This window comes from Fringilla coelebs (assembly GCF_963513975.1).
Source record: "Fringilla coelebs genome assembly, chromosome: 5".
Lineage (NCBI taxonomy): Eukaryota > Metazoa > Chordata > Aves > Passeriformes > Fringillidae > Fringilla > Fringilla coelebs.
The window spans coordinates 14,095,686-14,111,776 of NC_140033.1; the positions used below are offsets into that span (position 1 = coordinate 14,095,686).

Below are 16,091 nucleotides of genomic sequence, written 5' to 3' on the forward strand. Positions count from 1 at the left end.
CAATCTGCCATTTTTAACAAATACTTCTTTTCGTGAAACTTCTCCATTTTTCTTCCTGGTGTTGGTTTCATGACTCAAAGTTAAAAGTACCACTGCCCTTCCTTCCTGAGGGTAAAATCAACACACTTTAATGACTGGGTTGTGAAATTGCACAGTGGTGCAGGTGGGTACAGTGTATGGAAGCTTTTAATGGAAAGGAATAATGGGTTGGAAAGGAATAACCCTGGGCTGGCTGGATTAATGGAAGCAATTTGTTACCAGCCATCAGGGATGTGTGTGTACAACTTCTCCAACAAGCAAATCTTTAGCATCATAACTTTTGGGGGGTTTTAACCTACATTTTTATTTTGTGTTCTGCGCAAAATGAACTGGGAGTGACATGACTTCGTGTTGTCCTCTTATTTTTGGGGAGGATTGTGTCCAGTGAATTCCTACTGTTCTGTTTTCCAGTTGAGTCATTGATCCTTTAGTTGGCAGGCACAGACATGTATTGGGAACTGTCTGCTGGATCTCTTTACCTTCTAACAGAGATACTAGGGGGAACAGATGCACCAGCATGAGGGAGCAAAGTCTTTATCTCTGGTATTTCTGCCCTGCTCTGTGTCCCACAGGCTACCCATGCTCTCTGCACAGTGCTTTCACGTGGTGTCTCTAATTATTTTAGAGGCACATAGTCATTAGCAGGCTTCACCCCTATGGGTCTGTTATGTTGGAAGCATTTCACTTCACAAGGGCTTAAAAATATGCTGGGGGCCTTCTGCTGTACCCACTGAAACCTGTTGTAATATTTATACTTTTCTAATGATGGTTTGACTGATTTAAAAAAAAAAATTGTTTTTAAAGGTGAGTGTAGTTATGAATGGGTTTATATGATGAGGAAGATCTTAAAATTTCATCCACAGTTCACTGAATTTTTTTATCTTCCCTCTTACACTGAGCCTTTTCTTAGGTTTTCAGTGGTGACAGCATAATAAGAAACACTTTATTTTTAACTGTTCTCGAGAAAGAATAAAAGAATATATGAAAAGCCTGTTTCTTACTAGGTGTGTTACAGTAGGAATTCATGTCTATTTTAGCTAGTTTTGTTATCATCAATAAATTATTGTGTTTTTCTGGGGGCAATACTCTGTGTGACTGTTGACCATGTCTCCATACATCCTCCTCCTTACTGCAGATCACACATTATTTTCCCTTGGCAGTACCTGCAGGGACTCCATACCTGACCCTCCCTGATGCTCGGAGGGAGGAGTGGGTTACAGCACAAGCTGTAACAAGTTCAGAGAGGTGTCAGATCCTGCAGAGTGAACCACTTTCTGCTTAGGCAGATTTTCTTCTGCATGGTGGATCCCGTTCTTTTTGTTTAAAGCAGTAATGTCTTTATAATTTATGTCCATTTATGTCCAGTCAGAGGCTGGACTTGATGATCTCTGAGGTCTTTTCCAATTTAACTGTTTCTGTGAAAATAGTTTCAAATGAGCTACATTGAAGAAGAAATTTTTTTACCATAAAGCAGTAATGAGCTCTGGTCCCTCTGATACTGGGGGCATTGGGATACAAACACCAATAGCAGGCTCAGAGCTACAATCAATAGCATTTTTGTCTTCTATGCATCTGGCTCTTTGCAGTTCCTGGAGCTTTTCCATATTTTGATGATCATTCTTCTGTATATTCCATTATTATCCAGACTTTTCAATTTCTTCATATTATTGACTTCTCTTTGTGCATGTGTAAGATGGAAAATATTTACCAGACTTGAATCATCTACACACTGGCCTGTGTGTACTGTGCAACTTCCAGAGCTTCAACTAGTTGTAAATAACTTTCCCTTTGCTTTACAGGTTGGCCCACTGAAAGGCCCCTGAGAGTATAAAAACCCCCTGCTGATTTATAAGTGTTTACACTAAATGTAGTACCTTCAAATTTATTTGTCACAGTATTCTATGCATGGCACTGCTTATTTTCAACACTTGTAGCTTTCAATTTTTATTGCTTTTTATTGTTTTCTATTTCTTTATAATTGGAATAGCTTTATTTAGCATACCAGCAGTGAGTACCTCAACAGCCTGATTCATTCAGCTCAGCGTGGTTCATTCAGCCAGAATATTTTTGCTATCTCCTAGTTGTACTATTATCTTGGTAACTTCTACACTGAATGATTATTTAACCATTAAACCTGAAATTGCTAGAAGTCTAGAGGGAACTGTATACAAATTAAATCAAGAAGTTCTTTAGCACTGCTGCTTACAGATGGGACATTTATAAAATACAATTTCCTTGGGGTTCCTTCATCTTTCTCTATGGCCTTCATTATTCCCTCTAAGTTTGATCTCTAGAAGAACATTCTGTTACAAATAATGGTTTTGGCCAAAGAAGCTAGATGCCACTCTGTCTTACAATAAGGGTTCATTTATTCTTTGGTAATTAACAGAGTTTTTGCTGAAAAGCAGCTGTAGGTACTTCGTTTCCTGGGAGAAAAGAGCTCTAAGCCTGAATTCTAGCACCTGGCAAAGTGTGATGTTAACTCTTTAATTTGTGCTGTAATTCTAGGAGCTTTTGTGAAAAAAAAAATGGTTACCTGGGATACAGGATTTCTTAGGATATTGGTTTCAGTAAATGTGAAGTGTTTGGCTCACGTTAGGATCTTCAGTATTTTGCCCTTTCAAATATAAAAGAATTGTAGCTTACATCTCTTCTCTCATGAAGTAAAAATAGAAATATTTCCATTCAGCAAAAATTATTTTATATGTATTGTTTTCCTGAAAGTATGGATCTCTTTTGCATGCACAGCACAGTTTCAAGAGGAAACCAAGTTAGAAGCACATATTTTATGTTTAGTTTTCAAAATGGCAAGTGCACTTTTTTCAGTTTTTCTGATATGGATTCAGTTGCTGAGAAATTTGCTGTATTTGCACTCATGTGCTTTTTCCTGTTGCCTTACAGTTTAATTTTCTGCTGAAGTGGTGTGAGGTCTTGGTTGTGTAGGAGAATGGAAGAGCTGGTTCCAGTGGAGATCCTGTGTATTAAGGCAAGAGACTAGGAGTTGAGGTTTGTGTAAGACAAGAAAGTCTGCAGAAAATGGAGACTAATGGAATATGGCAGGAAAGTATTTGTGGAGATGTGCTCAGCTTTTTCCAAATAATGTGACATAATTATTAAACATTTGCTGCAGAAGTCAGGAGGCCATTCATGCAACTCAGTAATTTCTTCTGTGGGGGAAAAGGCTCAGTCTTTCTTGATCAGCTGCAGGTGGAGAAGGATGCTTTTGTCATCATAGTCATTTAGGTGTGGAATAGAGTGGGAATTCCAAACCAGCTGTCTTGTCAGTCTGATGCTGTCTGAGGTCATATTGTCAAGTATTCATCAGTGAACTCCTCCTGCACACATATGTTATTTTCCTGGGTTTCATCTTTTCCTCAAGTGCAGAGTGGTTTTAAGTAAGTACTGAGAAAATGGAGTGAAGGGATAGTGAACATCATAAAAGAGTAATACACCTTGGAGCATCCTGTGTGTGCTGATGGCACCTCATCCAGCCATTCTGCATCCTCTTATAATAGTATGAAACAAAATGGAGTGAAACAGCACTGTGGAATTCTGCAAGGTCCATAGATAGAAGAAGAAATAAAAGTGCATTCACAATATGCAGGAAAAAGATAGGTATGTTTGTGTATTTACCCATTTAGTCTTTCCAGTACTGTAGTGTTTAGTTCATAATGGTGCCAGATGTGTATGTGTGGGAGGGGTGGAGGGTGTTTAGGAACTGCAAATAAAAAAATGCCCATTTTTTTTAAGTCCTCAGAGTGCACTGTCTTCATTTGCCATTGACTAAGGACTTCCTGAGAAATACTAGTTTCAAGTAGTGACAGGTCATTAGCTGAATGAGTGGAGGCTTGAGGTTTTTTTCCTCTTAGAAAAAGATTAGTTCTGTGAGACCTGGATGCCTTTTTTCTTGTTCTGTGTTAAGTAGTCATGCAGTTACAGACAACTTCTATTATTAAAATATAATTGTGGGAATCTGTGTTTTCAGGGTGATTATTGTCCCTGTTCTTGGAGTGATAATATTTGTAGCCCGTTTTTTGTCTGTCTGGTGTTGCAGATGCAGGTGAGCACGTACTGATGGCTGTGTGGGACTTGCTTTCTTACCTTGGTGTGTAGTTACCAGTATTATTTCATGACAGCACTTTATATTTTGACTACGAGAAAGTAAAACAGCATATATATTATTTCATAATTTTGATTTGTCTTCTGAACTTCCTTTGGCTATTTGAAAAGAACCCTGTCAGCAGAAAATGTTGACTTTATTTTTTGGAATTGTTGAGAAAACAGATGTTCAAAATCAACCATTTCAAAACTTGGCAGGAATCTTTTCCCTAATGTTTTTTGTCTACCTGTCTTCCTGTTATATCTGGAACCTGTTTAGTAAGTTGGGTTTATCATATTTCTTACAGAGGATTATGTGAGCATGACCTACCCATTCAACCAAAGCCAACATACCTAAAATCAGCATGCTAAAATTCCAGGAGACAAGCTCTGTTAGCTTATTCTCATTTCATTTTGCCTAGCAGCCTGGGCCCAGGAGGAATGAGGAGCATCTCATTACAGAGTACTTTGGAATGTAGAATGTAGGGCACTTTTGGAAAATGGGAAAGGTGGGTTTAAGCTTCCTTCCCTTGGTCCCACAGGGTGAAAACCAAAGGTAACTTTGCTATAGCAACCATTCTTTCAAAAAAGATTATTCCACCTCTTTTTTAGGTGCCTATTCTCAGCTTGCTGTTTTAAATCCCATATGGCTGCAGGATTTTCTGTGAAGCCTGTTTGAGATTGAAGTTTGCACTCCCTTAGCTGCCCAGACCAAATCTTCACTGTATGTGGGATCACAGGCTTTGACATGTGGTGCTGAAGAACTCTTGAATTTATGACTTAGACATCATTCCAAAGGGTCATGGGTGTGTTCTAGATTTGGAATTCTGTGTACCTTCTCCATTTTGCTGGATGATAGCTGGTACTGTGTGCCATACTATCATACTGTATTACCTACTATTGGCAGGTTTTTCACCTTATCTGTTTAAATAAGTTTTAAACTGGTCAAATCCCCTGGCAGGACACTGAGACAAGCGTGTCAGAGTCAATAGTTTTGGATTTGTCTCTGCTCTCCTTACAGCCACTCTTTACATGAGTCTTGGAGATCACCTTCTGTTGTCTCCTCTAATGAAACATTTTTCTGCATTTTTGAATCTTTTAATATCTTTAAGTCTCCAGTTATCAGTGATTATTTTCTTTGTAACCATTTTCTTCCCCTCAGTACATCTTTTATATAGATATCAGATCTTGTTTTTTTCTTTAAACACTAGCACAAAAAATAGCCATAAATATGTGCTTTCACAGAACAACCACCACCTTTTTGTGTCATTAGTCTTCGTAACTCTTTGCAGATCCTTGACACGGATTTTCTCATGTATTTTCACTCCTATCTTCCAGCTGTTGTCTACATAGCAGGTTCTTTTCCCTTAAATACATTTTCTGAGAGGTGCTACCACTGTCCCAGACAGTTTTTAACTCTCTTTAAACGGGCTAACAAAATGAGCAAATATTAGGTTGCATTGTTCAGAATGTGTTTTTTTAACAGGTGCAATTTATATTTTCTCACATTGTACATAAGAGATGACTTTTGTAGTGGGAAATTGTCTTTCTGATATCATCCTCATGCTGACTTCTCAATAAGAAAAAAAATATCTGTGATTGAGGTCCTATGGAATCACATCACTGTATGGTTTGATATGAAATACTAAATATGGCAGGAAGGGCTGGGTGCAGTTCTGTGTTCTGTTTCTATTCTGTAGTATTAGCAAATATAAAGTTGAAATGTATGCAGAGAGCTCTGTGTCTGCTCAGACCTTGTCAAATATTTATGCATATTTTATATATATCCCAAATAACACACTGTAGCACTGTGAACTGCTGGGCTTGTATGAGAATGGGAACAGAAGGTTACACAAGTCAACATCAGAGTACAGTATGTTGCTGTATGTTGTGCTTCTTATGCTGTAGTGGGAAAGCTTATGGAGGAAGTACTATAGTGCAGGATATATATTGGCAAACTCTTCTAGTGGAAGTAAATCTACTTTTGTCATGATTTTATTGTTTAATATCTCCCTGCAGTGTTCTGGACACTGTAATGCGTGTTTGTGCTGGTTTTCACTAGCCAGATAGATGAAACCAAGCATTTCCTGAGACAAAACTGTCTCCTGCCATGAGCCAGAAGCCTGGATGGGGCTGTTTTTTTCATCTCCATCATGATAAATTGCACAAATATTGAGAGAACTGAAATGGGACTAGAAAGAGGACTAAGTACTGTGGAAGTCCTTAGGGAAATTCAGTTAAAGCTCCTCTCTGGTGCCCTATTTAAAAATAGGGAATTCTTTCAGCTCCTTGTGCTGAAGTTTGAATAGATAGTTTCTGTGAAGGAGCCTGCTTAGTGATTCAAACCCCTGTGACTTCAGGGAGTGGAGTGCAGCTTTGACCCAGCAGTGAGTGTGCTAGCTGTGACCCAGAGTGCTTTGAAGCAGAGGAAGGTGCTGTGGTCTAACACGTCACAATTGTCACTTTTACATACTAGGTAACATTAAGACACTTGTGCAAAGGTGTCCACACATGAATATCTCAACTGGGATAAAGTTATACACAAATGTCTTTTGGGGGTTATCATGTTTCTTCAAGCGGGCTTTCATAGTGATCAGTAGAATCTTGGTGAAACTTCTGCTTCATTGTGAGAAATCTTAAAATATGAATAAACCCCATGTGGACTTTTAAAGAGAATCCTTGGGAGGTTTTATGACTCACTATTGGCATGGACCTCATTCAAGATGCTACATGTTATGTTAGATACTTTTTCAGAAATGCTTGAGGAAATAGCTTGTCGTTCAACACATTAGAAATAGCACTGGTAGCAGATGGCCAAGAGAAAATGCTGTAGAAAAGTTGATTGTGTGACTCTGATTTCTTGCAAGCGTGTAGGGCAGGCTGGGCAAGGTCTTCCAGCTCTGGCAAAATGAGGGTTTTGCTACTGAGCTGTGTAGCTGAGCACAACCCTGGTATTTGGTGGGTGATGACTATGAAGGCAGTGTTTGGAGAATTGCAGTCTGAGCACTGACAGCACGAGTAGGTAACTGTCCTTCACGAGCAGCTGATCCTGAAACAGACTGTCTTGGCAGGGCTCCCAAGACTGATTCAGTCAGTTCCTGCCTAATGAACTGAAGACCACTTTCCTGATAATTAAGAAGAAACAAGCTGCCTGGATTTTATCCAGCTTCAGATTTTTACACTGACATTCTGAGCACTTAGTTATTTGTGCTAGGTAGTTGACTGCTCAAAAGTCATTATCCCCTGAGTCATGTGGATTGGAGGGGAAATTTATTTTTGGGTTGTTGTCTATGAGGAAATCTCTACAATATGCATGTGTCTCTGATTGCCACACCGCTTTTTCTGAGTGTACATACTTTTATTCCAGCTTGGATAGCATCTCTAATGTAAATGTTCTATGTCTGAAAGGCTAATAACACAGAATTGCAAGGTATCAGGCATTCTGTGTATTCACCTAATTTTGCCTAGATAAAGTTTCAGTTTAGTGACCCCCTCAGGAGTAGGCACTTCACAGACTTTTTGACAGTATCGTGGGAAGTGATAGCCCCAGCGAGCATGCTTTGTTCCAAATAAATTTATATTCAAAGTAATCTAAAATTCTTGAAATAGTTCCAGGGTTTGGCCCAATGGGTCTCAGCAACAGAGCCATTTGGTGTTGCCTTATATCATGCGTGGAAATCAAACAAATTTTATCTGTCTCATTTCATGGTACACTCAGATAGATGAGAGGGCTGAGCAGCCTTTCTCTGGGCTGTTCTTCATCCCTTATGTTTGCTCACAGCTCTTCAGTTGCCCTCTTCCATGTGGAAGATCTTTCCAGTCAAAACCAGGAAGACAGAAATAATAATGGTACTTGCTAGCTTGAGGGTGAGACCGTGACTGGTTATTTCTCACTGCTACCACCCCCAAAGGGTTGCTTTTGTTTGAATAAAAACTACTTATGGAATTGGAGTTCTGGGGTGCAGGGCTGTCTTTCTAATTCTTCTAGTGGTAGGAACTGGTGAGATGTCAGAAAATAGACTTCCATGTCAGAAACTTTGGAGGTCCAGTAGTATTTGTCTAGTTTAGTTTAGAACTACCACCTGCTCTGCAAGGAGTGTCTGTGCACCATATTTCTCATGCAAGAGAAGTAAATCCTGACAAAACAGGAAAAAACCCACACTGTCATTAAGTCACCTCAGCAATTTCCATAGAGTTAAACAGGGGAAGTGATGTTTTTACTGTATGAGGGAATGGGCATAGCTGCCATAGACAGGGCTGTTTATAGGGATGTATGACAGGGGTGTTTATAGGGATGTATGACATGCTGGTGTGGCTACAGCAGCTGGAAATGGGCTTGGTCTGTTTCCATGCTCCAGCCTGATAGTCATGCTGGCAAAACTGTAGTCTTGATTTGAATGTGATGAAAAAATATTTTCACAGCTCTTCTTCTCTTGAAAAGTTCTTTCTAATAGAATTTATGACTTGGGAGTTCTGTACGCAGGAAAAAACACACATCTATTGATTGGTTTCCCTGCCATGTTTTGATTAAAATACATTATTCAGTGATTATATATGAATTTTCACTGATTTCTTTATTGATAGCTTCATTTCCTGTTGCATCAAAGGAAAAAGAGAGCATGACTAACATGTTTTCTGATCTCACAATTGCCAACTGTATGTTAATTTTCATTTTAGAATTCATTCATGGCTGGAGTGACTGTACTACTGATTTTGAATGTAAAGCATATTTACCAGGTGAAAACCAGAAAATTGACTTCACTTGGAGTGATGAGTTAGAAATTATCAGTTTACCTCTGTCATGCTGCCAAAGCAATCCATCTAGAGTACTGCACATATTTCAGTGCATGTGTATTTTCATAATACAATGTCTTTTGACAGTTCATTTTTCTTACAAATACTTTGTCTTGATGTATTCGGGTTTGTTGGTATTTGTGTCCATCTTGGGGAACTATATGTGAAACATAACCCTTTGCTGGAAAATCTGAAACAAAAAATTAATTGCACTTAGTTGAGCTTAGCAACCAGTGGAGAAGTATGTACAGTGTTTGTACCACTATTTTTAATACTACAATTATGTGTGGGTTGAAATACGTCCCTAAAAATAGTAGTAGGATTGCTTTTTGAGCAATGATGTGAATGTTGCATTCAGCAGCAGCACACAGCAAAACATGGCAGGGCATCTGAGCATGGTAAAGTAGCATGTTCTGAGTAGTGTTGGGATGTGGAATGAGCTAAAGAGGTTAAAAAATAAAATATTGAACACTGTGAGTATTTCAGGCACCAGAGTGTGCAGTCATTCAGAATAATTAATGTCTGTGGTGCCAGTCATTAGTCATGGTCATGGTGCCTTAGGCAGAAGAGATGGGGACCACAGGCTCTCCTTGGAATACATGGAATTAATGGCATGCTACTGCATGAGCAGCCTGTCATCATCATCCCAGGATGAATTCCTTTGTTTTCCAGGAAACACATACTACATGAAGAAGAGGGGGAAGCCAGTCTTGCAGCTTGTTGTAACCACTAGGACTCATCTCAAAAGGGATAGAGATTGCCTCAACCAATAAACCATCTTTTTAATTAATCTCATTTTAGTCTGGGCATGTAATACAGGTCAGAAGAATCACTTTGTAAAAGTGCCTGTTTCCCTCCATTGACTGTGACTGGAATCCAGATGACTTGTGCAGGTGATGCATGGCTGTGTGAAAGGCATCTCAGTTCTAGATGATTCTCGTGTGCCAAACCCCAGTGTGCATGTAATAGAATTCAGTGAACCATAGTAATGTCAGAAACGGTATTTTAAGAAGCAAAATAAAATGTATCAAGTTTTTCCATGAGACATCTAGTGGTGTGCACTTAGAAATAAATATGTTACTGAAATAAGAAATAAATGAAAGGAAATTTTGTATTTAAAACAGCAGATTCACAGCATTGGTATTTTCTTTGTGACCCAAATGAAGGCCAAATAAGTACAGATTTGTAACCAGAAAAGTAAGTTTCTTATCATAGACGATAAGAATAAATCCATTTAGAATTTGGGCCTATGGGCTCTAGTCAGGAGAAACTGCAGTTCTTAAATATTGTATCCATAACCACTGATAAACAAGAAATATTTAGTGTAGGGACCTGCTGATAGTAGCTACTGAGACTGACTGAAATGCATTTATAGCAGAGAAGAGTGATGTGCAGAGACACAAGCTGACCCAGAATAAATACCTCAGGAATAAATACTCTGTTTCTGGACTGATCCTGCTACATGAAAGGGACATAAGGTGATTCAGGATGGGCATGGATAAGAAAAATTCAGTTTCTTTTGTGTGTTCTGGAAGACTTAGATGTTCAGCTAGGCACTCTGAGACCTGTCAGCTCTGGCCTAACAGTATCAAAGCTATTAAATGAAATTCTTGATTTGTTTTAAGTCTTTTCACATAGAGGGACAGAGGTAGCTGTACCTGAGGTTGAAGCTCACTCCATACTCCCAGCAGCACACTGCACTGTAGCACAGATTGTGGGCTCCCACATACACATATGTGCACTAAGGCACAGCTGAAACAAAATATCTATTTACATTATGATGGGTTATATGGTGCTTACTTGGCATGTTATTATTGTTGCTCTTCAAATAAAATCCCCTGAAGTTTATTTCTGACAAGATTGTAGTAACTGTAGTACCATTAAATAGTCTTTAGGAACACTTTGTTTATGTAGAATTAAAATATTAGAGTTGTTCAAGAGATTGCAGACTTCCTTTTGTGGGCATTTGTAATTATTTGGGACCAAATCCAGTTTCCAGTAAACTGGACAGGAATCTCACTCAATTCCAGAGGGACTTGTGTCAAATTTCTTTTGGTTTTTGAAGATGCCAAGTTTTATAAAATTGCGATTTTAGTTGAGTGGCTGGCTTCATACAAGGGGGGACCAAGACTTTGCTTAATATGTGCAATGATGTACTTTACCCTGAAATCTTTTTAATTGGATGTGGTAATGAGGAGGTTGATGGGTCTACCTGGTTGCTAACCTAAAAGTTGTTTGTATAATAACATAGGGAGTATGGGGAATAAACAAGAGGACACCAAATGTTAATTCATGAGCAACACTGTGACTGAACTGGCATAGCAAAGACGTGGTGGGAGGACAGGGAGAGGAAGAGGCTGGTGTATATTTTGGTCCAGATATTTGTGCTGTGACCCAGCTGTAGAGGGGTTGGACATACAGATGCTCTATGAGTAATAATCAAACCAAACTTAAGCTCAGGTAGTTGGGGATTTTTATTGTTAGGGTACAGGTGATGGTGAAAATGAGTGATTTTAATAAACAGTCACCTGCTGGAAGCCACTGAAGGAGAATACCAGAGTGCTTTGCCATGGACTTGCAACTGAATTTGAGACAGTGGGAAAAGTAATCTAAAGGGCAGCTATTATATTTCATACCAACTCTAAGGGAGAAACTGTTAAAGAGTTGGGAGAGAAAAGGCAGATTGAGAATTACCCTGCAATGTCAGGACTCGCAGATTTCAGGAAGGGAAAGAGGTAAAAGAATTAGAACAACAGATTTCAAGGGAATATGAGAGGACAGTGGGCAAAACCTCTTTGTAAAGAGTCTCAAGAAAAGAAGTTAAAGAATTGTTCCCCAAAGAAAAATTATAAAGAGAAAAAATGCAAATTGAGACAGCACAGGAGAAGGACAAAAAGCGTAGTAAAATAAACCTGTCTGAGATATTAGATGCTCATTTATGTCAAGCACAAGAAGGAACAATGTACAAAATTAAAACTAGTTTGGATTATTTAGGACAGATACAAAAGGATAACAAAAGATGCAGAGAAAAAATCCAAACAAAACACATAAAAAAAGCTAAGACCAAAAAATGTGTACAAAAGAAGATTGTGTACAATAAGTACATGAGGAGTAACAGAAATGGTTCTGGAATTATATTTTTAGTAGGAGCATGTTTGAGGAAAGTGTTGATCTACTGATTAACAGAAGCACATTGGTCCTCACTGGTGTTATTTTGAGTACATGGAAAACAGCCTAGAACAGAGAAAGGACAAATCAGACAGTACTTAGTGTGTTAGGTGTTCCCAGGTTAGCTGTGCCTCTGATTTGCTATACTTGGAAACTGGAAGAATTTTCTAAATTAGTCTCAGCCCTGTTAGCAGTTGCCATTGAGAATCTGAAGAGGAAAAACGAGTGTGAGAAAAAGAAAAACACATCCTTAAAAGGAGGCAGGAGCTATGGATGGAAGAGTCCTGTCACAGATTTGCAGATCATTTTTGTTCCTAGAAAAATTACAGACAAGTATTCATTTTGTAAATACCTGGAGAGAAGTAACAAACAGCAATCAGCATGGATTTGTTGGAAGTATCTAATACCCTGTAACAAAGATTAAAATTTGTGGCTAAAAGAAAAGGAGCAGATGCCCTACATTTTAATTCTAAAAGACTTCTGAATGCTGTCTTACAAGAGTCCCCTATAAACAAGCTAGGGAACGTCAGGCAGTATTTATATGTAAGTTGCATGAGATATAGTTACATAACTGGCTGGATAAGGTAAACCCTAAGCAGCTACTGCTGTTTCACTCATGTATTCCACAAGAGTTTATTTTAGACACTAATATGTTTTTTCAGTAGTAATCTGGATTATGTTTTAGAGAACATGCTTATTAAATTTGCAGTTGTCACAAAGTTGAGAATGAATTGGAAGGATGCCAGAGAACAGGATTAGAATTGACAATGATCTTGAAATGGCTTTGAAAATAAAGCAATATTTAGCAGGTGTAAGGGTATTGTATTATACTTGGGCAGAATAGCCATAGACAGGCACAGGATAGATGGTTTAGCAGTGGGTTTTGAAAATTATATATGTCATAAATATTACATGAATAGACATAGTCATGGTATTGAAGAAGGCATGGATGGATGAAAAAGACATATAGCTTGTGAAATGTAAGGAGTAATTCATCTGATGTACTCAGTACTCTGCTTGGTTCAAATACTGGGACCAGTTTGAGCATCACATTTCAATAAGGATATAGCTAATTATAGGGATTTCAGGGAATGGCAATAAAGATGGTTAGAGAGCTAAAAAGCAGGACTTGTAAGGAAAAGAAATGAAGAAACATCTTTGAAAGTAAAGGGTAGGTAGGAACAAAAAGTTTTCAAATATGTGAAAAACCCCAACAAAGCACCTTGAGCCAAGCAACCATCCAAAGAAACACACCCTAAACCACCTTGAACCACACAGATGAAGGGAATGATCTAATCTCTGCATCCTTTATGGATAGTTTAAATTGTAAGAGAAAGAATTAATTTAGACATTGAAAAAAAATCCTGCCCATAAGGTGAGATACTTAGAACAAGTTAGGTGAGAAATTGGTAAGTATATTAGCAGTCTTTCAAAACAGGGCAAGCATATCCAAAAATGATACAAAAGTGTAGCTTTGTTTCATCTGCAGTTTGGAGTTGACTTGCTCTGGACCCTCTCAGCAGTATGAATATTTTACATTGCTGTGCCACACAATGTATTTTCTGTTCTGTAAATCTTGTGAAACACCACTGGAATTGGAATTAAGATTGTGCTTTTTCTTTTCTTTCAGTGTGTGCAGAAGCTTACAATCCTGATGAGGAAGAGGACGATGCAGAATCTAGGGTACTTCATGCTTAGAGTCAAATACGTTTTCAATTCTCAGGCATTAAATTTAGGAGGAAAAATGTAACAGCTTTACCATTTATTTCCAAAAACATTGTTATTATAATATACTTTAGTAATCTCTTGGGAGTTTATGTTAAAGGAACATTTAAAAGTTCTCTGTAATAGTCACCCATGTAGAACTTGATGTATTATTCTTAATTGCCAAACCTGTGGTACATGGTTAAGGAAACATTTTTGTGCAATTATATTTACCTAGCGAGCACCTGCTTCTAAAAACCCTTACTTGGTGTCCTCATAATCCCACAGTAGTTTTCTTTTTCAAAAGGCAGAAAAAAGTTAAACTGTAAAATTGCTAAGATTTTTCAAGGTGCAATGTGACAAATAATGAACTGTATTTTATTTCTTTTATTTGTGTCCCTACTTGGCTTTTAAGAAGAAATAGCATGAGTTTCAAAAGAATTTTAATTGTTTATATTCTACCTAATTTTCTGGCTTGTAACACTGTCCAAAAGGTTACCCTATGGTAACAGCTAGACACCTTTGCATATATAGCATATGTAACATATATAGCATATATACATATATACACATATATGTATATATAGCACATATAGCATATATACATAGCATATCTTGGGAAGAATATGAGTTGAACAACTTGATTGATACTCAGATGAACCAGACACTGGTAATTTAGTAAATCTCTGGCTCAGTCAGTGTCAAATCTGTTGTTTACTCTGTGAAACTTCTGATAAAAATTTAACAGATACGATTTCACACAATATTCTTTAGGAAGTACTCATGGCAAATGCCTCAATGTAACAGTGGTGCTTTTTATAAAACATGCATGCCCCAAGTATGATTGGAGATTGGTAGCAGTAGTGTAGATAAAGGTGTCTAGAATGGCTTGCAGAAATAAACTGGATTCCACAGGTGTAAAGATCCTGTGAGCTTAAATATAGCAGTGTTTCATTTGCTAATGCTATGGTGATACCATTTTATCATTGAGTGTTTATTCAAATCCTGAAGGTTTTGAAATGAGAGAGTTATGAATCACGGCCAAAATATTGTGTAAAATGCTTAGTTGAATTAGCTCAGTCCTTCAGCTAGGCTACTGTATAATAATCACTCTAAGAGCTTTTGTATTATGTCCCTCAGATTATTCACCCCAAAACAGATGATCAAAGGAACAGACTGCAGGAGGCGTGCAAGGACATCCTTCTTTTTAAGAACCTAGACCCGGTAAGAAATTCTTGTCAATGAACAGCATTTAGCAGTGTTGCTAAGAATTGTTTCTTTTGAGCTTTGGAGCACAAATTTACAGATTTGACTTCTGTAACCTCTTATGGATGCTTTCTTGGCCATTTAATAATTTCCAGAAATGCCATTTTTTTAAACGGATACGTCACATATAGAGTCTTTTGTTTACCTCCACAAGTACTAATATTGAAATATATTAATATGAATCTGTACATTCATAAAAATGGATACATGAATGGTATTAATTATTGTATTTTCTTATTTTAAATCTTCCTGTACACTGATATCTCTAAACACATCAGTTAACTGGAATGTGTAAGTTTTTTGTATTAGTTACTTTTTAGCATCAAAAGGTGCTGAGTGCTCCATCAAAACAGAAAATTACCCCCAAAGTCTTCAGTTTAGCTATGGATGTAATTGAACAAGTGAATTATGAAATGGAGAGAAAGAGAAAGGTACCAGTGATGTGTTTACATTATTATTTTGCTTTATGTAGATACCATAAAAAAGCTTCAGGTAATTTTCTTCCACGCAAATAATTTCTTTCTGTTTCATATAAAAACAACTATGAGCTTTTAAGAAAGCCTAAGTGTATTGAATGAATGATCTGGATCAGACAAAGGTGATAATGCTACCAAAAAAGCACACAGGATTGTTTTAGGGAAAAGGTGAGTGTATCAATCAAAACATGCATACTGAGGTTGGGATGACTCACAGCATCCCAAATGCTTTCTCAAGAGATTTGATTCAGTGCTGTCAAGGGAGGGAGCATGAGGGAAAGAGAAACAATTATGTAGATTTTTAAGTATGAGAACAGAAAGTTTAAAATTTGATTCAAGAGGGAGCTAATGGAAGGACCAGCCTGCAGCTCTGTTTGGAAGTCAGCTGCTATTACAGAAAATGCACATTAATTTGTGCTGCAGGTTTCCAGCTCTGCTTCTGTCTGCACGAAGAGTGAACCCTGACCCTGGTACTGTTCCCTTGGAAGCCCTGAGGAGCAGTGAGCCACAAAGCCCCAGCTCAGCAGGAGCCTGGAGTTACTGTTG

The 16,091-nt window shown here is 37.9% G+C and overlaps 1 protein-coding gene across 1 annotated transcript in view; it reads left to right on the plus strand.

The window, feature by feature from the left end:
• The window catches only part of PRKAR2B (protein kinase cAMP-dependent type II regulatory subunit beta), a gene marked incomplete at its 5' end in the record, with an annotated part of 70,335 nt that overhangs the window by 40,273 nt on the left and 13,971 nt on the right, over positions 1–16,091 (plus strand). Inside the window, 2 exons of the mRNA XM_084206556.1 lie at positions 13,730–13,782; positions 14,944–15,027. Of these exons, the coding sequence (XP_084062682.1) occupies positions 13,730–13,782; positions 14,944–15,027 (137 nt within the window). The remainder of the gene's footprint in view (positions 1–13,729; positions 13,783–14,943; positions 15,028–16,091) is intronic.